We start from the raw sequence: 23,322 nt of genomic DNA on the forward strand, positions 1-23,322 counted from the left end.
ATGTCCTGTGGTGCCTCTCCTGCTCACAGTCGGCCGGTTTGACATCCTGTCCCTCTCTTTTCTTTTCTTTTTAAAAAAAACTCTTCAGAAAATTTGCACTCTTTATTGCCTATCAGCTAACAACTTGGCTGTTTTGTGTGACATAAAATTAAATATAGGGTACATAAACCCAGCAAAGAAATGAGACAAGCAAGCCAATACACACTTCTTCAATCCTTAACTGCTAGAATTTTTTCTCTCTAATCTTGGTACAGTTTTACATGGCGTGCTTTCCTTTCTGTGAAAGAATCTATTACCTTATCAAAATTCGTCAAACGTTTTACTACATGAAGAATCGAAATGTCATTGTCAAATACTGAAAAAGCTGTTAATACAAATAGGACCCAAGACTGGTGTGGTTTGCCGATCTGATTACGTCTATTTTGTCACTGCTTGCTAGATAAAACAAAATAGGCCTTTCTAATACAGCAACAATTTTACACACACTAAATAAACGAGACTGTTTTGGCACAAACAGACTTTTTTGTAACAACAGAATACAATTCACAAAGTACCAATATCAAAAGCCTAATAGGCTTACTACAAGCAAAAAGGTTTACGTTAGGAAATAGTTTCACACTTCATTCATACGCTCCAGTTTCTCAAGCATGAGATCGAAAAGAAGTAGTACGAAATTTTTATACAAACTTGGAATCGTCATATTGTTTCATAATTTGTTTGATGTCCCTGTTTCTTCTCTTTCCTCGTTCTAACAAACAGTCTTGTTATCACTGATTCTGTAACTATTCCTGTCAATGTCAAAGCTTATTCGCAGGTTAACCTCACTAACTCTTGTCCATTATAATTATCCGGGTTGTTATGCCGTGGTCGGTTGATGAACTCTGTGTCGATTCCCAACGTTTCGTCTCCGACTGCGGGAGACATCTTCAAGGGGGTCCGTAGCTCAATGGAAGGTCCAACACACCCACTGGCTCGTTACTGACTGCCGCTAAATTCCGTGTCTGCACGCTGCCACGCCGCGGCGTGACGTCACGTGTTTTGAAAACGTCAGTGCAATTGGCCGCTGTCCGTCGCCGTCGATCGCCGTTGCCATCACCCAGTAGTGGGCGGGTGGTACACATCATCTTTAACACCAGCATCCATATGCCGTTTAATTTCACACCCTCCTCCTTACGGTTGAAATTATTAGGGTGTTAAGCGATTTCAATTGCCTCCCTGTAGAGCCTTTCATAATATCCGCTTGTGGCAGCTAGTACTTGTGTCTCCTCGAAACGAATATTGTGGTTCCCTGGCTGGAAAGCACGCTCCGCAACAGCTGATCGTTCCGTTTCTCCTCTTCTGCAATTTTCCTTATGCTCTTCCAAACATTTAGAAACAGTTCTTTTAGTGGTACCCACATAAACATCACCACAGCTGCATGGGATCCTATACACTCCAGCTTTTTCCGGTGGTTTGCGAGCGTCCTTGGCAGGCTTAAGGTATTCCTGTATCTTCCTGGTGGGCTTGTAAATTACGGTAATATTCCGATTCGTCAAGAACCTCCCTATTCTTTCCGTTACCTTTTTAACAAATGGCAGGAAAACCTTAGATTTTGCAGTAGCCTGTACGTCAGTATGATTTCTAAGTGGGTGCCTCAACACACGTTTTATTTCGGCGGACGAATATCCGTTCTTCATTAGTGCATTGTGGAGATGTTCCATCTCAAGTGTCGAGCAACTCAGGTTCACAAATATTTCTAGCTCTGTCCGCTAACGTCTTGATAACACCCCGCTTTTGTTGTGGGTGGTGGTTCGAATCCCGGTGCAAATAACGGTCTGTGTGCGTGGGTTTGCGGTATACTGAGTGGCCCAAACAACCATTTTCGTTTCTAAAAACAAGCACATCGAGGAAATGTAACTTGCCGTCTACCTCCTCCTCCATTGTAAACTGAACTCTCGAGTTTATACTGTTCAAATGTTCGTGGAACCGGCTTAGTTCCTCCCTACCACGTCTCCACAGCACAAACGTGTCATCCACGTATCGGAACCATACATTTGGTTTTTTGCTGGCAGTACCTAAGGCCTGTCCTTCGAATTTCTCCACAAAGAAGTTTGCAATTACGGGACTTAGGGGGCTTCCCATAGCCACGCCATCCGTTTGCTCATAAAACTGTTCATTCCACTTGAAGTATGTGGTCGTCAAACAACACTTAAACAGTTCTGAAATATCGTTAGGAAAAATTCGATCCAGCTGTTCCAATACATCATGAAGTGGAACCGTGGTAAACAGCGATGCCACATCGAAGCTGACCAATATGTCCTCCGGCTGGACCACTATGCCATTCAATCTGCTGATGAAATGTGTCGAATTCTTTATATAAGAGTCCGAACGGCCCACATGTTGTTTTAGCAGCATAGTCAAAAACTTGACTAACGAGTAGGTGGGCGAACCAATGGCACTTAGTATCGGCCTTAATGGCACATTTTCTTTATGAATTTTGGGCAATCCATAAAGCCTCGGTGGTAGCGCAACCGAATTGCAGAGACCTTTCTGTACACTCTCTTCAATGGAGGACTTTTTTATTAACCGCGACACAGTTCTGAGAACGCTGTTAGTGGGGTCCTTATTCAGCTTCCTATATGCTTGCGGATCCAGCAGATCAGTAATTTTACTCCGATAGTCAGTCACACCCATAACCACAGTTGCGCTTCCTTTGTCAGCTGAGAGAACCAAAATACTATTGTCGTCATTCAGGAGTTTTAAAGCTCTTCTCTCACCCACAGTTATATTACTTTTCGGCGGTTTTGCATTGGCTAATATTCTTACTGTTTCTATACGGATTTCTTCAGCTGTTACAGAATCCACACTGCGAATTCCTGCTTCTACACTGACTATAATTTCTTCCGTGGGCACAAAACGCGGACTAACAGCAAAATTTCCTCCCTTGGCAAGCACAGATGTCTCATCGTCAGATAACGAACGTTTGGACAAATTGATAACGGTCCGGGAAATGTCTAAATGCCGAACAGTCTGATTAGGTAGCAAATTATCAAACTACTACTTCTGTCTACTAGACGTTGTCAACATACGCTTCCCCATGGTATCATGCAGTAGTCTATCAATTTTATCCCAGTCACTGCTGCACAGTTTATTACTGATCGTAATATAGAGAGACATTAACTTACAGTTTGTGCTTGCCAAGTCCCGTCGGGTCTGCTGAATGCGCTCTCGTAGTAAGGCCTCCTCAGTCCGTTTGAAAATGCGTTGTGCCTTTCCCGAATAGAACAGTCGCTTTATCTTCAGAAACATGCTGTCTGTGGTAACAACACAAGTACCATAACTCTTATTAGGTACAACACCAATAGCAAATGTACGGAAAGATATAATATCCCTCTCATTATAGTTCTCCAGTCCTCCTAAAGGTGTCTCACCTCCTCGGTAGTATGGCAATAGTCAACCATGAATTACCACTCACAACCTCATTTGATGTGCAAGAAAAATTAATCTTACATCCTACAAAAGTAATGGGTCCTCCAAGTAGTTGCTGTTGTCCTGTAGGCTTTGGTATAATATCAAAAGTGTCTACATTCTTATACACTGGTAGCCTACTCCTTTTTCTGTATCTTCTGCTGCTGCTACGGTAAGGCATGGCTGTGTGTACTGTGCGGCTGCCTCGAGTCGAATTAACATGCTGTTGCCTCACGAGCGAGACTGGGCCCCCAGCGGATGTGGCCGCTGATAACAGCGCAGCGAACCAACCAGCGCCGACCGGAAGGGCGTCGCCACCAGATGTAATGTTTTTCGTAGCGGATCGCGCTTAGTTGAAACTAAAGCGCGATCCTCCGAGCTCTAGCGGCAGCGAGTGTAACTCGTTTCAAGGTCACCCGCCTTTCCAAGTGTTATGCAATAGCTAGACACAGCCATGCGTTATAGCTCTCAAGTCAATTCATCAACCGACCACGGCATAACAGCCCAGATAATTATAATGGACATGGTATTTCCGGCCGTGAAAGTCTACATTTTAGTCTCACTAACTCTGCCAGAATCACCGGTTTAGTCTCCGGAGATTATTCTCCGGTTAGGCATTGTTACATGTTCGTACAACACGATTTCCACGCTTCTTCCAAAACAGAACTTCAGCTGCTGCTAGCCAGGGACTGTACAACTGGCCCTTACTAGTGTAGCGATCTGGCCAAAAATTTTCTGTCAAAATTTCATTTTCTTGGATACACCGAGAAGGTAATATGTAATCTTTCTTACCTGTTATTCGTTTATTTCCACTCCCGTAGTCTGAATCTATGGATTTTGCTAGTAATTATAACAACGCTCATCATTCGCAAACCCACTCACACAATCAGACAGTGGTTGGCATTCATCCGTTTGGCCTTAACTCCACTCAGCTCGTAGAGTCCCTTTTGTCTGTAGGAAAGTTTGTTTCTACATGGGACGAGGATTCCCCAGACAGAGACATCATGTACATTATGCAAACATTCACAGATCAACTTACGATTCATTAGAAATCAACCTGGAAAGTGTTCAAAAACCGACAGGGATGCGTTGCAGTCATATGAATAATCGATAAACTAACGTGTGCTGGATGCTAGTCGCTTTGTGAAACAAGTCCCCCCCCCCCCTCCAGGCCGTCCTAGATTAGGGCCTGCTGCGCATGCATGAATCTGGCAGCTTGCGCGCTCCAGTAAAATTTTTCCCGGTGGCATCTACACACTTTCCTTGTGTGATTTTGGTTTACTCATGTTTCGTCCAAGAAAAAAATGTTCTTATTCCCAGATTTTCTTACTTCAATAATACGTCTTAAAAATTGTACCCTAGAAGCAGCAATATCACTATATTCCATCAAAAACTTTCTTCTGTCATTTGTATGCACATATTTGAATCCAATATTTTTAAGTATTCTACTCATTGAAGTCATGTTATCTTTAAAATTTATGGTTTCACGCATTTTCACTGTGATTTTTTTTTTTTTTTTTTTTTACAGTAGGAAATTCGCCAGTGTTGTACATGTTGAGCACATCTCGTCTTAGAACATCTTTGTCGAAATTATCTAAATTTTGGTACAGTCCTACCACGAGTGCGATATTTCCCTGGCAATCTGAAAAGTGGGCTTCCACAGGTCTCTGTAGATAATTTTCCTTCATTGGCAATCCGCTGAACGGTACTCAAGCCAACGCCTGTCGCTTCTGCAGTGCGTTCCTGAGATCTGGCGATGTCTGTGATAGGTCCACCGTTTTCTGCTTTGCGCTTGAAAAAAAAGCATGTATCCTGTAAATTATGTCCCTCGCCTGTTTATGGAGAGTTTGTCGCTTACCACCATCATCAGACATGACAATTTGGAACAAATGCGATAAAAAATCACCAAATAATAACTACAATCACATTTAACACTCTCACTCACCAAGACATTCACAGCAGACCGCTCAGGAAACTGCTGAACACTCATTGACTGTCAGCAGATGCGTGACGTCAGGTGCATAAAACGAGCCTTGAATCGGCCACAGTTGTTCATGGTTCCAACTATATAGAGTGTTCATTTTAATTGGAGACATTGAAATATCCGAAAATCTACACATCAGATCAAACAAATTTGTAACTAAAATTTGTCTGTCTCCGAGGGGGACATCCAATGATACCAAAACCGACGAATTTGTGGTCAAATTTGTTATAATTGGATGTCCCCTTCACAGAGGAACTAATTTTCATTACTATTTTTTTGGCTCTGTGTGTTGTTTTCAAGAGATTTCAATGTCCCCAGTTAAAATGAACACCCTTTATAACAAACAGTTTTTATAAATTGGGAAATATTCTATCTTTAGCGACTCTAATAAAACCTTTATTTATACCAGAATCATTTCGCTTTTTTCTAAAACATTCTGAATAAAACAAAGTTGGCAAAGTACACAAAACTGAATTGTGGACGTAATAAAACATAGAAACTAAAATATATTGTCAGTGAGGCGCAGTGCACAAACAATTTGTGTTTGTCGCAACGGACAGCAAATACTTGCCAAAACATAGATCAGTCAACGAAAACATCGAATATGATGTTGCCAAAGCAGCGAAGCAAAGAATTGCCCGAGACAGTCAAGTAGCTCGGCAACGTACGAACCGAAATTCTGCTCTTAATAACACTTTTAATACTGTCGCAAAAGATATATCTCAATATGAATAGTAAAAAAGCGACTGCGAAAGTGAAGATATACAAACAAAACAGATAACATGAATATTATAAGTGTGCCTTTTCTTTGTTTTTAATTGCGGTGAAAAGAAATACTGGAGGACAAAATTAGAAAAACCAAAAACTTATTATGATTATAATGAAGAGACAAACCACTAGAAATTTCAAAAAATTACATTCAAATTAATAAAATTCATGAAGTAAGACACTTCGATATTGTTTTTAAATAAAGAAAATATCAAGCACCAAACAAGGTTTGAACTCAGAACCTTTCCCTTAGCAGCCAATCACGTTAACCATTACGTTAACGCAGCTCGTCATTCAACAGAACTCCTGGAGGACTTTAAAATATCATGCAAAATACCGACAAACACTGTTGGTATGACTCACGTTTCGTCGAATTACAATAGGAAATAAACAATTACCGCTCTTCTTTACCGCGAAAAAGCGGTTTGTGAGAATGATACAAACACCTTTCCTTGCTATCGCCTGAATGAGGAGGCTTATTGCTTGTTTGGTTTAATTAATTAATAGAATATGAAGCAATTGGTATAAAGAATGCTTTTTCCAAACTTTCTATAAAAGGAAGTCTGCTATCAAGGCATTGCTATTGTTCAATTACTTTATTTATGACTGAACGTTTCTAAAACTGAAGACACTCGTCCGTGCTCTGCACTGCAGTCGAGCTCTGGCAACATCATTCTCTATTCATTGGCTGACTGTGTTTCGTGACGTCAGATGCGCAGAATGAACCTAAACTCGGCCGCCGTCGTAAATGACACACACTATAGGTGCTGTGAAGGTTGGGTGAGCGACGGAAGCCACTTTAGAAAGGGTGGGAAGAATCTCTGACAGAATGTATCTAATTTATGGCATGATGATAGCAGCCCTGACAATGCATGTGGTTCAGTTGTTCTGGTCTGGAGTGGTTTCAGGTGAGGAAGAGGGCGGTGCTCCTTGGTAGATGGTTCTTGTGTGTGGTGGGAGGACTGTGGATGTGTGGGGATATGAAATGGGTAACATGTCTGTGGACTAGATGTGGAGGATAGTACCTGTCTGTGAAGGCCATTGTGAGACCTTCAGCATACTGGCTAAGGTAGTTCCTGTCACTGCAGATTCGCCACCCCCCCAGGTGGCCAGGATGTACGGGAGGGATTTCTTGGTGCGCTGCCGAAATGCAGGTACTGTTGAAGGGTTTAATATGGACAGAGATGTGGCTGGAGCCATTGGAGAGGAGGAGGTCCACACTCGAGAAGGTGGCACACAGGGTTGAGGAGGACCAGGTGAAACAGATAGGCGAAGCGTTGACGTGAAGAAATGTCTTCAGTCCAGATCATGAGATATCATCACTGTACATGAACAAGATAAGGGGTTTGGGGATTTTGGAGGCTAGCATGGTTTCTTCTAGATGGCCCAGAAACATAAGGGTGCCATGCAGGTGCCTGTGGCTGTGCCTTGAATATTTGTTTGTACATTTTGCGGTCAAAGGAGTAGTAGTGATTTAGGGTAAAGTTAGTAAGGTGCATGAGGAAAGGGGTAGTGATTTGGAAAGTAAAGGATGTAGTGTTCAATAGCAGCAAGACCATGAGCACGAGGGATGTTGGTCAACAGTGGAGAGTAGGAACCCAGGAGTTAAAAGGGTGGGGATGGTACAGAGTTGGTGAAGGAAGTAGTTGTGATCTTTGACGTGGGAGGCTAGATTTTGGCAATAGGTTCGAGGCATTGGTCAATGAAGGCCGAATTATTTCCATGGGGGCACAATGGGGCATCCAAGACTGTTGTATTTGTGGATTTTGGGGAGCAAGCAGAAGGTGGGTGTGCTAACAGGGGTTAGGATGGAAACGGAATCAGGTGAGGGGTTCTGGCAAGGGCCTAAGGCTTTAAGCAGGGATTGAAAGTTATGTTGGACTTCTGGTATGGCACCACTCTGACATAGTTTGTAAGTGGAGAAGCCAGATAACTGGTAGAGGCACTCCACCAGATAGTTACTGCAATTCATAACAACACTGGTGGAACGTTTGTCTTCTTTCTGCTGAAAGGTTGGTGTTCTTGGGCAGCGACCTGTGGGTGGACAGTGAGGCCATGTCAGAGGAGAGGAATTCCTGGAAGATGACAATGGGGTGGGTAGGTGGGAGGAGGAGGATCATGGTTGGATGGTAGTATGAACTGGGAGAGGCAAAGGCATTTCCACTCTAGGGATCAAGAGAAGCAGAGTAGATCTCTGACAAGTCGAACATGGTTACATTTGTGTGTAGGGCTGAAAGGGAGGCCTTTCGATAGGACAAACTTCTGTGAGCTGAGGATTTTGGTGGAATGATTAACAACAATGTTCTGGATTTGGTGTAGTGTTGAGTGGGAGTTTAGGGGGATGTGGCAAGCTGAGAAGATGAGCTAGGCAGGGTCTGGGTGCTACGAGAGTACCTTCCTCAGAACACCAATCTTCCAAGAGGAGAAAGGAGAGCCATATACAGCCTAAAAACACATCCTGACTTAATCATCCTACCTGCAGACAAAGGTTCCACCACTGACATTTTGAATCGCAGTGTCTACCTGGTAGAAGGCCTGTGTCAATTGTACGACGACTCCACCTGTACAGTGTGTACACATTGACAAGAAGAAATTCTCAGAATTTTCCCAGATTTTGCAATTGTTATTGTACATTTTTGTAATCTATGAAAGAACTAAAATAAATATGAAAACCTAACCTTGAAGTTTGGTCTTTTTTAGCATGTCACCCTTCACGATACACCAAACACAAAAGTGCCAGTAACGTTTTAAATAATGGCATAAATGGCTGCTCTTCTGGACCAGAAATTTTTTCTAAGTTGTTGGTCCTCAAAGTGTTAAGTTCTGAATGGGAGTCAAAATCTCTGTGATTTAAGAAATTCATCATATGTTCTCACATGTAACATAATTCATCTTGCGTAAAAAGAAATCTACTTTGACAGTAACATTTCTCAAACCACCATTTGCAATATTTTCCCGCAACCTGTTAGAAATGTAAACAGTTGTTATGTCATGCTCATTGAAAGCAGTTTTTTGTTACAAATTATTGCATAGTCCTCATACTAAAGCCTTTGCCACATTTTGCTGTCGACAGACTTTTTGTGTACACTGATTTGTTGAGAATGGTGGATTTTCTTTGGCACTTCAGTTTTATTTTGGTGTTGTCCTCTCATTTATGTTTTATTCCTGCAGTATTATTCTGCAGTAGTACGTTTAAATAAAATTCTTTGTTAGAGCATCAGTTTTTACTAGTAAAAATCACAAAAATTTAACTGAAACAACGAAAAATCCCCAGAATTCTAAAAGATGCCTGGGTTTATCTTAGCCTTTTCCCACATGAAAATATTTCCTTGGATTTCCTGGGGCACGCGGTGCTATAAATTCTGGCAGGCTGATGCCATCCCAGAAACCCATCAATCTCAAATCTCAGTTTAAAGCCTTAGGCTCCTGGCAAAACCTCTCCCCTGAATCCATTTTCCCCCTCACCCTTATGATACGCACCACACCCAACTACTACATGCTCCCAACAATCTACAAATTTAAAAAAAATTGCAGAATGTCCCATTGTAGCGGGTTATTGTGCACCCACTAAAAGCATTTCAACACTCACTGAACAACAACCTCAAACCTATTGCCTGAAATCTAGCCTCCCACATCAAAGATACCCACCACTTCCCACCACTTTATCTCCTCAATTCCTACACATCACTGCTGACTTCACTTACCTAAACACTAACATTCCTCATACCCATGGTCTTGCCGCTATTCAGTACTAACTCACCCAACATCCTTCACACTCCGAACAAACTACCTCATTCCTTGCAACCTTACTAACTTTATCTTAACTCAAAACTACTACTCCTTTCAAGGTAAGGTATATAAACACATCCATGGCACCCATCGGCACCTGCATAGCACCTTCCAATGCCAAACTGTTTTTGGGTCATCTACAGAAAAGCTCCCTAGACCCTCAAAACTCCAAACTCCTGGTCTTGTTTTGGTTCCTTGATTATATCTTAATGATTTGGACTTGGATCCAGGACACCCTTTCCTCACTCCTTTACAACCTTAATATCTCTCCCATTCATTTCAATTTGCCTTCTTCAACCTAGCATGTCACCTTCCTGGACACTGACCACATCCTCTGACAGCTCCATCCACACCTTTGTCCAAATAAACCCACCAACCACCAAAAGTACCTCCATTCTGACAGCACACCAAGAAAACCCTCTCATTCAGACTGTCTCTGCTGTAAATATTGAGCAGTGTGCTGGAAGCCGATACCGTAAAATGTCTGCACCAATGATGAAGGCACACCCTACACCATGGTGAGTTCGAGAGCCATTAGTGTACACAAAGGTACTATTGTGAAGGTCATGAAACTGAAGGCAATAGAGCAAGGCTGGAGTAGTGCCCTTAGGAAGCAAATGCAGGCCAAGATGAGCAATGGGTCACCACACAAAGTCAAGGTGGTGAAGGGTTCACACCCACCTACAAAGTTGCAGGGAGCATGAAATTAATCTACTGGAGAAAGCGCCAAAAGCAAACTCCAGGAGGTAACAGAAGAGGGACGTGGCCCATACAGGTAATCAGAGGAGTCATCAAAGAAGGAGGCATAGGATGGCTGGCCACACATGGTAGACATAACGGCACGCATATCTGCTGAGGAGAAAGTCATGGCGGTAGGACAGCAGTACTTTGGCAGCTTCTGCATACAGACTATCATCCAGGCTAGTGTAAAAGGCACTACTGGCCCCAACAGATGCCACGATCTTGGATGGTATTGAGACAGAGTAAGAGTGACAGATGTGCAGATGCATAAACAAAACACTAATAGCCTAGTTTCGAATGGACAAGGGTCTGGTACAAACAGAGAAGGGTGGTTTGATTTGCTCCCCATGGAGTACCACTGAGGACACAAAGGCTGCTGAGGGACCGCAAACAGTGGGCTACCAGGTCAGAAACATGACGGAACCAAGAAAGCTTCCTATCAAGCATGAGCCCCAAGAATTTCGTAGTTTCAATGAATGGAAGAGCAACAGGCCCAAGATGTAAAGATGGTGGAAGAAACCAACTGAGTTGCCAGAAACTCATACAAACAGTTGTCAGTGGAAAAACAAGAGCCGCTGTCAGTGTTCCACCAGAAAAGATGAACAACACATCACTGAAGATGCTGCTCAATGAGACAGATCCATGGAGAACTGCAATAGATGGCAAAATCAACAACAAAAAGGAGCCGGAGATGCCTGGCAGGAGACATGCCATTATAGGATTAAAGGCGATAGGAAAGAAGACGACACTCAGGACAGAACCGTGAGGCACAACATTTTCCTGGATAAAGTTGTCCGACAAGATAGAACTCCCACGTACATTGGAAACTCAGTCTTTTAAAAATTCCTTAAGGAAACAGGGTAGGTGGCCACGGAAGCCCCATGCGTAGAGAGTACAGAAGATACCAGGTCTCCAGCAAGTGTCACAGGCTTTCTCCAAACTGAAAAACATGGCCACAGTTGGGGTTTCTACAGAAAACCATTCATGACTTGGATGGAGAAAGTGACGAGATGGTCAACTGCAGAACGGTGTGCTCTAAATCCACACTGTGCAGTGGTTAGTAACCTGCGAGACTCTAGCCACCATAGGCCAGCTGGCATCAATCATACATGGATCATTCCAAGTCAAATAATCCAGAAATTTTAGGAAATGACACCTACATCACGCAAATCATTGAAATTTTGGGTAGTGGAAGTTTACCTAGATATATTCACATTTCCAAAATGTAAATGTCACAGGTCAGTTACTTTTTCACTTATAATAAAAAGAAGTTGTAAAGATTCAGGAATTTAGGCTTTCATAGATGAGCTCCTTTGTAATTTAAAGATGCAATAGTTCCTACAGTTTTTGCAGTGGAAGCTTGATTTTTTTTCCCCCAGTAAAGATAACAGTTTATATTTTTATAGTCATGCTTCTTGTAGTGAATATCCATTACCTACATCTCAGAAACAACTGTAAATAATTTCTTTAAAACGAAATCCATGCATGGACATTATAATTTTTTTAAGGTATTGCCCCCTCATAGATACCTTTGAAACATTTGCAATATTATTATGAATATTCTGTTATGTCACACAAAAATAATCAGTTTGTACAGATAATGGGAAGTGTGGAAAACAACATTAATGTAAAAGAAATACTAAAGTTGCTAATTCATGTCTACCATGTCACCACTAAATTGCTTATGTTGGCTACACTGGATTTCCCTAGGAACAAATCATATCTGAGAACACAGTTTTATTGCCACTATATTATTATTATACAAATTTGGCCGTTAAAGACCGTGAAAACAGTTATTTCTTGCGTTTCTGGGAAGTTTTCTTTCTCTCAGTCCACACTTCTTTCATTCTTGCGCTGAAGGCGGCTTTTCTCTCTTCAGACCATTTAGTTCCACAAGTCGTCTTAATTTTCACACCGAAACCCGTGAATGAATTCAGTTTTTTTCTAAAAAGGTTTCTGTTAAATATTGTTTCCTGATCTATGTCCATTTCTTTTAGATCTCTTTCTATGTTGATAAACCATAAATTTTTATTTTTTAGATTTGCGATGTACGAAAATATTTGTTTTGTAAGCCTATTCGGGTTCGTCCTCATGATGTGAGCATAAAAGGAGCATCTTCTTTTTCTAATTTCGTCTGTAATTTTGCTGCACTTCGTATACACTTCTTTGTTGCTTTTTAGTCTGTATACAGGCTTGCCTTGATCATCTGTTATTTTCCTGTGTCCAAGAATTGCCCTCACAATTCTTCTTTCACGATTTTCTATCTGTTCTGCGTATGTAAAATTTGCCAGTGTTTCTGCTGCATATAGTATCTGTGGTCTAATGACAGTCTGGTAGTGTCTGAGTTTAATGTTTTTGGATATACATTTTTTTGAATACATTTGTCTGCAGTAGTGAGTTGCTGTCTCTAGTTTTTGTATTCTAGCCCTGCAGGCTGGATGACCTTTTGCCACAGGCTGAATTAGTTCACCAAGATATTTAAAATGATTAGATACCTGTATTTTCCCGTAGTTCGTAGTTATTTTCTTTGGTGGATTTTTGATATTTGTAATGATTTCTGTCTTTTCAAATGAAATTTGCAAGCCTGCTTTTTCAGCAGTTTCTCTAAGTAATTCTATTTGTTTTATTGTGTCTTTTTGTGTGTAAGCTAAACAGGCGAGATCGTCAGCGAAGGCAAAACAGTTGGTTTCAATGGCTTTGTACCACTTCCCTCCAATTTGGACTTTCTCAACTCCATGTTTTTGCGCGAGTTTTCTCCATTCTGTTATGATTTTATCCAGAACACAGTTGAAGAGTACCGGGGACAACGCATCTCCTTGTCTCACGCCGGTTTTGACCTCGAAATACCGTGAAATTTCTCCTTGGAATTTTACTTTTGATGTTGTATTTGTTAATGTTTCTTTGATTATGGTGATTGTTGTTTCATCTATTTCATATTCTCTAAGTGTTTTGATGAGTGTGTCCCTATCGATTGAGTCATAAGCTTTTTTGAAATAAATGAATGTTATGAAATATTTCTTGCTCCTTGTAGATAAATAGTTCATTGTTGTTTTGAGGTTAAAAATTTGTTCGGCGCAGGATCTTCCTGGTCTGAAGGCAGCTTGATATTCTCCAAGTTTTCCCTCTATAATTGGTGATACACAATTGAGCAGGGCTTTTGATAGAATTTTGTATGGGACTGGGAGAAGCGATATCCCACGATAGTTGTTAACATCTCTTTGGTCTCCTTTTTTAAACAAAGGGTGAATTAGGGCAGTTTTCCAGTGACTTGGGATTTTCTTGGTTTCCCATACTTGTTCAAGTTCTTTGTGTAGTGCTTCTACTGATGTTTCTCCCCCAAGCTTGAGCATTTCTGCTGTAATTATGTCTTCTCCACATGCTTTCCTGTTTTTGAGATTTTTGATTATGTTTGTGATTTCCTCTCGTGTCGGAGGTGTTGAATGTGTTGGTAATGTTTCTGGTTGCATAAAACAGAGTCTGGATGGGTGTTTGGCAGTTTAGGAGTGTCTCAAAATATTCAGCCAGGATTTCACAGTTTTCAGTATTGTTGGTGGCGAGAGTCTTATTATTTCTCATAAGGTCTAGGCAAGGGGACTGGTATCCTCGGAGTTTCTGGTTGAATGTTTTGTACCAAGCTGCCGTGTTGCATTTCTTGAAATTCTCTTCGATTGAGTCCAGTTGTTGTTTTTCATATTGTCTCTTGGTGTTGTGAATAGTTTTCGAGGCATTCTTTCTGGCTTGCTTAAACTCATCAAAGTTGTTTTCAGTTTTATGTGAGTTCCACTTTTTCCAGGCTTTAAGTCTTTCATGCAGAACTTCATTACAGTTGCTGTCCCACCACGGGTGTCTCGGTTTGCTCTTTTTTGGAAAGGTTGTTTCTGTTGCCTCAATCAAGTTGTTCTGAAATTCTTGGAGGTTTTGTGAAGGGGAGAATGTCTTTAGTTTTTTCTGAAAATCCTTGAGGTTAGAGTTGGACCTAAAGTTGTAATTTCTCAGGGTTGTAAGATCAAAATTTATTTTATTTCTGTTTTTATATTCACCGTTTCTGCTTTTCTGTTTGTTTTGTGGGATCAGTTTAGTTTTTATTTTCATGAGATAGTGATTGGAGTCGAGGTTTAGAGATTTTCGGACACGTGTGTTCAATATTTCTTTTTCACATTTGGAGGAGATGGCAACGTGATCTATTTGAAATTCTCCGATACTCTTTATCGGAGATACCCAGGTTTTTTGTTTTCTGGGAAGATGTTTAAAACGTGTTGACATTAGCTTGAGTTTAAACTGCTTAAAGAGCATAATTAACCTTTCTCCATTTTTGTTGGTTCGTTTGTGTGCGGGAAAGTTGCCGACAATATCGCGGAATTTCTTTTCTTTTCCAATCTGAGCGTTAAAATCTCCTATAAGTATTTTTGCATTGTTTTCTGGGATATATGATCCTTAAGGTTTTCCCAGAATTCATCTGTTTCTTCCCTATTTTTAGCATTATTTTTGTCATTTGTGGGAGCGTGAACATTGATTAATGTGTATTTTTTATTTGCACATCGAAAAGTGAGGAAAGATGCTCTCGATGATGTTGACCAAAAATGTTCGACAGAGTTCAGAATTTTTGTGTTTACAGAAAAAGCTGTGCCAAGCTGAAGGCATTACTTCATTACAATTTTTCCAGGTTTTCCTTTAAATATTCTGAATTTGTTTGATTCAAATGTGTTTTCATCAGTGAAGCGAGTTTCTTGTAGTGCCACAATTTATATGTCTTCCGTGTGTAACTGGTCTGTAAGGTGCTTAAGTTTTCCCACTTTGAGAAGGGAGTTTATGTTGAGAGTTGCTATGTTGAAGATTTTTCTGGGTTTAATCTTGTTGGATTTGCATGGTGTTGCAGACTCCCCAGAATCCATGGGTCTGCTTGCCACTATACATATTGCATCATCCACTTCCTTTGTTTTGAGCTCTTGTTCTGAGTTGTATCCAGACTCAATTATTGGTTAAAAATTCAATTGTTGCAGTATTTAAGTCCCCTAATGTTACAGTAATAATGTGAAATACTCTTGTAATGAAACAATGGGATAAAATGATTTTTCATTACTCACTTTTTAGGTTACACCAATCATCTTTTGAATTATTTGCGACAAATATTGGTTTTATGAAGCAGTATAGAAAGTACAAGTAGGCATTGTTTTCTTGGACAATATCTGCAAGATATGTGATGATGTCCTGAACTTGTGTGCATGAACTGACCAGTGAAAAACAAGAACTTTTATTATGGCGAAGCAACAGTCATTTGTACTGTTATTTAAATGTTGTGTGTGTGTGTGTGTGTGTGTGTGTGTGTGTGTGTGTGTGTGTGTGTGTGGCCGCGCGCGCGCGCGCGCACGCGCACTAAACACAAAGACAGGTACCTGCACAGATTCTCTCTACATAAGAAAATTTGCTGTGATCCCTTCAAGTGCCATAAATTATCTGTTTCATCTGGATTGCATGAAATTAGTTTAGAAAAGGCAAAGACCTTCAAAATGGGAGGCTTTAGCTTTATTCCTGGAGAGAAAATGTGCACAACCTGTATCAAACTTATTAATGAAAAACAAGCAAGTTACGACTCATCACCAGACTATATAAATAACAGTAATGTGAAGCTGCAGACTCCCACAAAATCGGTGCTCAATACTAACTGACTAACTTAGAAGTATCTCTTGCAAAGCTACATTCAGTTGCTTGGCATAGTCAGTATGCAGCAGGCAATCAAAAATTGGAATCAGCAGCTGGAACTCTGAAAACTAAAATTTCACATACATATCAAGTTCAGTCGGTTGCTGATGCAAGCACTATCCCTGACAGTGATTTAAGAGAACTGGAAGTAAAGGCAAAACATCGTGATGAACTCATCGACACAATCAAACACAAAATTGAATATGCAAATAATCTGAAAAAATTCACTTATTCTTGTGCTGCCAACTTGGTCTAGACAGAAAGTCAATTCCAAATTTCAGGTTTCTGAATATTTGGTATGACAAGCAAGAGCTCTTAATGGAGAAGGGTATTTTATCGATGGCTGAGCAGAAAAGAGGAAAGACACTGCCACATGACACAGTGCAAAAAGTAGATAGTTTTTATTTGTATGACAAAAAAAGAATAATGCCTGGGAAAAAAGATAAAGTGAGCACCAGCAAAAATACCTATGAGCAAAAGCGTCTTGTTTTAAGCAAATGTATTCTCTCTGTAAAAAATTATACTGAAGACAAAATAGGATTCTCAAAATTTGCTTCTCTTCAACCAAAACATGCGAGCAGCCTAGTGTAAATAAGAGCACGGGAAGAATTCGAAGTACTATGGGCCTTGAACAGGATAGCTGTGGAGAAGCGAAGCAGCAAGCAGTTGTGCTTGAGAATCAGAATTAGTCTCCAAAATCAAAGTGCCATTCCATAAACGAAAGCAGGATTTCACAGGGCCGAAAACTGTATCAACATCTTTCTGAATAAGAGACGGATTTACCATTGCGAAGGACTGACCATCTTCGGTACGTGAAACCATGAGGAACCGTGGTGCAGCTGGGAGGGTCTTTGAATTGAGAGCTTCATTCCGTTTATGTTTGGTAGACGTGGACGGCCAAGATGATGACTGACTCATTGTGAAGAAATGCCCATGACTACCAGCTTCTCTGATGGCACATTCCTTCCAACTGGGGGGTGCCTCCACAATGGAGCGCACCCGCCTTAGGTGACTGTTCACACCTTCTGAACATCTGACAGAGGGACCATTCGGCAATTTGGGAAGATAGCAGCTCCGGTAATCAACCCCCCTGGGCCAGTATTGTACCAGAAGGTACATGTGAACCTTACCTATTCACCCAGGGCTGGAAATTACGCATTACCTAGTCACCTGTTACACGTCAGATGCATGGGGCCGTCATTAAGGTGCACACAGGGAGGAAGAAGAAAAGAGAGGAGCCTCAAACAGTGAAGAGGAATAAAAATAGGAGAAGGTGAACAAAGAAAGAAAAAAAAAAGGAATGAAAAACAGTGGTAGGATTGTTCTTATGTCAGTTATGAACAGTACAGAACACTCCCACAAACATCCCAGACATGTTCCCCAAGAAAGGGGAACAAGAAAGATGATAGACATGCAGCACATGCTGCAAAGGCTGGGGCCCTGTGGTAGCCAAGTATGAACACACCAAAGAGCGGCCAGCCCCCTGGCGGCTATGGGATTGTATTGCTGTGGATGACCCAGGTGCAAGACCCACCCAATCCATCTACATAATATTTTCTATTCCATTCTTGTTGCTGGCTTATCCTACCCCCATCAAAGGCCAGCCCGTGCGTGAAAGCAGTCATATTATATACTAGCTCTACTCCAATTACTGCACAGCCAAACATCCACCAGGACCATTGGCTACCAGCGATCTGGCCAAAAGCAAACTGGACCATCCAGTGGCAAAGCATGCTGCTGAACACAAGAAGCTTGATTTGAATGGCTGCTTTACAACCCAGGCCATTTGGTTCCTCCCCTCCACCACCAGGTTTTTTTTAACTGTGCAGAGGGGAGTTGTTCTTACCACATGTTCTCCACTCTCAAAATTATCCCAGCCTCAATATACAGTAACCTACTGTTCCCACACCCTCCACCTCCTCTTTCCTACAACTCCTCCCAATTCACATCCCCTCATTCCCATTCTGTGCCACTCTCTGCCAATACACTTGCCAGTCTTTTTCCTTTTTCTGCCCCCTCTCTTTTTCTGCTCCCTTCACCCCCACCCTCCCCACAGCTTCACAGCTTCATGCACTGCACCTGACAGCCTTGTTTTGCTACCATGTAGTCCCAGCATGCTCCGCCAGGCAGTGGTCTCTCCCCAGACCATACTACTATGTATCTACATACAGAATGTGCGATTTTTCTACCTGGGTATTTTCTGCCCAACACCATATTCATGACCTCTCCTCAATTCTTTGTTACCCCACCACTTTCCCCTTTCTTTCATGACAACTTCTACACCTGCTGACCTCATGAGCGCTGCTCACTACAGCCAGTCCACAATTCTGGGACCACGTGGTAGTGTATCTAACAATAAAGGCAATTTAAAGAACTGAGCTGCAAATTTAAAGACCATTCACCAATTGACTCTTCAGTAGAACTGCACACTGAGTTGTCAATCATTCCGTAGTTTTCATAAACCCCCAAAATTCCTTATTATTGTACTAGAAGTTGATAACAGCTTCAAACATGTGATTTCTATTTAGTAACTGTGTCAAAACATCCATTTATAATCAAACTTCTCTCAAAGTGACACAAATTCAATACCAGCATATTGGGAGGAGACTGCAGAATACAAATTTCTGATCAGGGTATGATAGTACTGCCCCTCACCCCCCCCCCCCAAGGGTGACAAGACCAATTTGCAACATTAACTTGAGGTCTATACTTAAATCAGAATAAAGTGTGTGACACTTGCTTGCACAGCAGCTATCAACACAGCAACAACCTGCTGTCTACACCGCCAGTTAACACTCATGCATGCGGCCAGCGACTTAACATTTGTTATTAATTTACGTTGTTTCTCTGTGCGGGTTGACCAAAGCGTCCAACCCCACCCGTGAGCTTTGACCCATGACTTAAGGCGGTTGTGGAGTGTGACGTCACAACGGCGCGGAATTTAGTCTGTGAGAGTGGCGTGTTTGTAGGTGTCATTTTGATGCGATCAGTGGTGCTCTCTGGTGGTGTGTTCGGTGATGTTTTTTGTTTAGTTTGCGAGTGTGGTGTCGTATGTGAATTTTGGTAAATTGCTTTTTTTTATGCCTTTGGTAGGTATGGATATGACTGACAGGGTCAACAGTTTTTGGTTGTCGGCTATGATGGGGGACAGTGCGTTGTCTCTAGTAAAATTTCTTCAACTATTCGGATTTTTGGATGAAGTCGTGAAGTGTTCAATATGTCGTGAAGAAATGAGGCTTACTTAAAGTTCCGGCGTCTCAGACCAAGGACGGCTGTATGTGGAGATGTTGTAAGGATAACAGGTCAAGGGAAGTGTTCGATCCCAATTTATGGGATCGGGAGCTGCTGTTGAGCTATATAGGTCAAGGGAAGTGTCCGATTCCAGATGATATTGTGTTTAGTGGTATTTGGGGAGTTTTGTGATGTCGGTTTTTATCATCATTTTGCGTGGTTTTGTATGGGGGTGGGTGTCTAAATTTGTTTATATTTAATTTGTCCCCACCCAAAAACCCCCTATTTCCCGCACTTGTCCCGTTAGTGTCATTAGGCTTTTTGTGGAACGTGTGTGTGTGTTTGTTTTTCGATGTATTTTCGTCCTCATAATGTGTACATACTACTTTATATGCGCCATTTTGGAATCGTGGTTTGTAGTCATTTCCGCCATATTTGTGACGTCATGAGTCAAAGTAGACGGGCGGGATCGGACACTTCCGTATTTCCCTCAGTGCAGTGCATTTATTGCACAGAATATGAAGTCAGAAGCTAGTTGTGAAACTGCGCAGAAAAGATGTAAGACCATACCAACCCCACGACCAAATCCAATATTGCAAACTAACACGCAGCACTTGAAAGTACCTAGAACAGAAAGACCCAGCTGTTGCTGCCAGTCAGAGTGTGTGCACACAAACATGTGCCAACAACATTGTCCCCTGCCATGATCGACTGTCAATCACTCTTAATTTCATTGAAAGGAGGTGAAGAGAGAAGACATTGTGGCATGCATCAAATTTTCACCTACAATGAAAAACATTACAATAATTTGAAAAATTTTAGTCCCAAGCAATAACTGGGCTGCATCAGAAATAGAATTTCACTCTATCTATGAATTGAGACAAGAAGTTGGACATGCTTAAGACACCCTAAAGCCGTGGAGCAGCCTTGTATCACAAAAGGAAATTTTATACACCTTCACAAAGAAGTTTATAATAGGGTGGTGGGGTGGCCCAACTACTAAAAATTTAGTTACTTAAATGTGGGTAACAGTACAACAACAGCTCTCAGTGAGCAACACATATACAAATCAAAACCATGAAACATGGGATAAGAATAAGCTTGACCTAACAGTACAAATAAGACAGAGAATTTGGTTTCGATGTGAGATTTCTAAGTATAATTTTATGTTAATTTATTTCCTGCTTTCTCCTAAAAAGTCTAAAGCATGCTACAGTTTACCTGGTCTTCAACAGCTGAGCTAGGAACACCTGATGCATCACCTTCAGTTACATCAGCAGTGTCAACTTCTTGTCCATTTTCGAGAGCGTCCAAAGTCTCTAACTGATCTTCAGAACTTAAACCAAGTTCTTCGGATTCTGCCATTTCAGACCTGTGAAGACATGAACACACTGCTTATTACCTTAGTTCACTACAAACTAAAATACATGCTTGATCAAAATAAATTGCTTCACATGGTACAGCTGAGTCCCACAGAGCTATGTAGTAATTCTATAGCAATACTGAAAAGAAAGTCCTAAGACTTTAACGTAAAATAGGTTTGTTTTTGATCTGACATCTAATTCTCACAGAGCTGAATGGCAGCGTGTTTTGAAAATTCGTACGCAGAACGATATCATCTAATAAAAATATCTGTTCAATTAAGTTACTATTACAACTTGAAAAAATTATTCTTCCCATACGTGTCAACACAATTTAACCTTAAAAACAAAATGCCGCGTAAGTATATATTTTACTCCAGTACACCGACGAATAATAATACAAAATTATGTTTCTTACACAATTCAATAATTCATACTTGGGTTTTCGTTGCATGTAACATACAGACATGACAAATAATTCAAAGTTTGTAAATGGCAAACATATATACAAATGAACTAATACCATAAAAAGCAATCCGAATAAAACATATCAATAACTAATTGGAGAAAACCAATGTGTCTAACAAACCAAAATTATGAAGAATATAGATTTCTGGCCAAGTATACAAACGCCTTTTACAAATTATGCCGGTTCTCTTCAACCATTACTTTGGACCAAAGATTCTATAGCTAAGTGTCAAAGACACCCTTTCACAATATAAAGGGTAACTGACTCAAACAATTATATATATTTTAAGAAAATCACTTCTCCCAGAATGACGAACATACGGATAAATAACAGACTTTTTTTATTGAGGTAATGAGTAAAAACGTGGGCTCCGCAGCTTGTAATATACCATGACCTGCAAGTCAAAATTATTTAACATGAATTAAACGGAATACGTATAGCCATGTTTCCAAACAAGACTTACAAATATTTCGTTTAATTAATAGCATGTACAATGTTTTCACCTAGAGCCCACAGATTGATCAATTAAAATAAAATAAAAACCACTTCTTTGCCATATTGGTAAGCCCTTTTCCGGCAAACAAAACTAATGTGTGGCCCTAACACAAGAATCAGTAACAATGTATGCCCACCTAACCAAGAGTACTTTTGTGTAACTCACAAGTGAGACACCAACAGATAGAATTTCCTGTGGTCATGTACGTATTGTTACGTTGTTTATAGATTGATTCACGCTAGGCGCCAAAGACACGCAACGAAACATCAGGCGGTCTTTAAAGTTCTCTTAGCGCAGTATCGTACGCATCTAGGATACAAAAAGTCGACCTGTAGAATCGCAATTAGGGTATCAGAAATGATAAGGAGATATTAATGGTCAAGGCAAATTTCATAACGTATGTTAATCACCAGTTTTCTATGGTAAATTGCTGAGATGTTATACAAAATTTGTAAATAAAGGCATAATCTGCTAGCGAAAATATATACATAAAAACACGTCAAACAATATTCACAAGTGAATCCATGGATTCTGTTTACCTTATCTGAAAGTTTTTTTCTTACAGTGTACCAAATAATTACATAAACAACTGTTTTTTCGCGTTAAATAAAGTTGACGTTTTCACTTAATAAAAGACTAATAAACGAAAAGTGTTTCACTAATTTATTTTCTTATTTATACGCTGTGCAAGCGTCAGGTTTATTCAGTTGTAGTGAACCTAAATAAGTTCTCGCTTTCAGATATCTAGCCCCTCTTATAGAATATCCTATTTTCCCACAAGTTTTGCTGGAGAACTTCTGTGAAGTTTGAATGGTAGGAGACGAGATACTGGCAGAAATAAAGCTATGAGGACGGACCGTGAATCGTACTTGGTTATCTCAAATGCCTCAGTCCAACTCCAACTATCGTGGTGCGCTGTGGTCTTGAAGACGGAGCGGCCTTATTTACAGCGAGAACTCTCGCAGTTACCTTCCATGGTACAGCTTCGTAATTGTAATTCCAGTGAAACTGTGTTGTTCACAGGAAACAAAGTTGAGGTTTCGCTTTGAGAGGAATAGTGTATGACCATCTCTGTTCTGCTTTTCGAACTGGCTGATAAACGAACTAAAATTGAATCACGAGGAATTTTTTGCTGTTCAGATGGATAACATTACAAAAAGCATATTCGTTAAGTGTATCAATGATGAAGATTTTGAAAGAATCGCACAAACTTCGAACGCTACTTGAAAAATTTTGGTACAACGACGGTTCAGTGATTGCGATTACTTATTCTGGTTCAGATATTTAGGAACCAGGTTTTAAACTGTAAGACATTTCCAGGGGCAGATGTGGACTC

At 40.7% G+C, this 23,322-nt stretch overlaps 1 protein-coding gene across 1 annotated transcript in view; it reads right to left on the reverse strand.

Moving 5' to 3' along the window:
* Nucleotides 1-21,709, reverse strand: part of LOC126473961 (polyadenylate-binding protein 2) — a 122,622-nt gene extending 100,913 nt beyond the window's left edge. Inside the window, exons 1-2 of the mRNA XM_050101332.1 lie at nt 21,611-21,709; nt 20,882-21,032 (exon numbers count right to left, since the gene is read on the reverse strand). Of these exons, the coding sequence (XP_049957289.1) occupies nt 20,882-21,025 (144 nt within the window). The 5' untranslated portion in view covers nt 21,026-21,032; nt 21,611-21,709. The remainder of the gene's footprint in view (nt 1-20,881; nt 21,033-21,610) is intronic.
* Nucleotides 21,710-23,322: the final 1,613 nt, after the last annotated feature.

Source organism: Schistocerca serialis, chromosome 4 (genome assembly GCF_023864345.2).
Source record: "Schistocerca serialis cubense isolate TAMUIC-IGC-003099 chromosome 4, iqSchSeri2.2, whole genome shotgun sequence".
Taxonomy (NCBI): Eukaryota; Metazoa; Arthropoda; class Insecta; order Orthoptera; family Acrididae; genus Schistocerca; species Schistocerca serialis.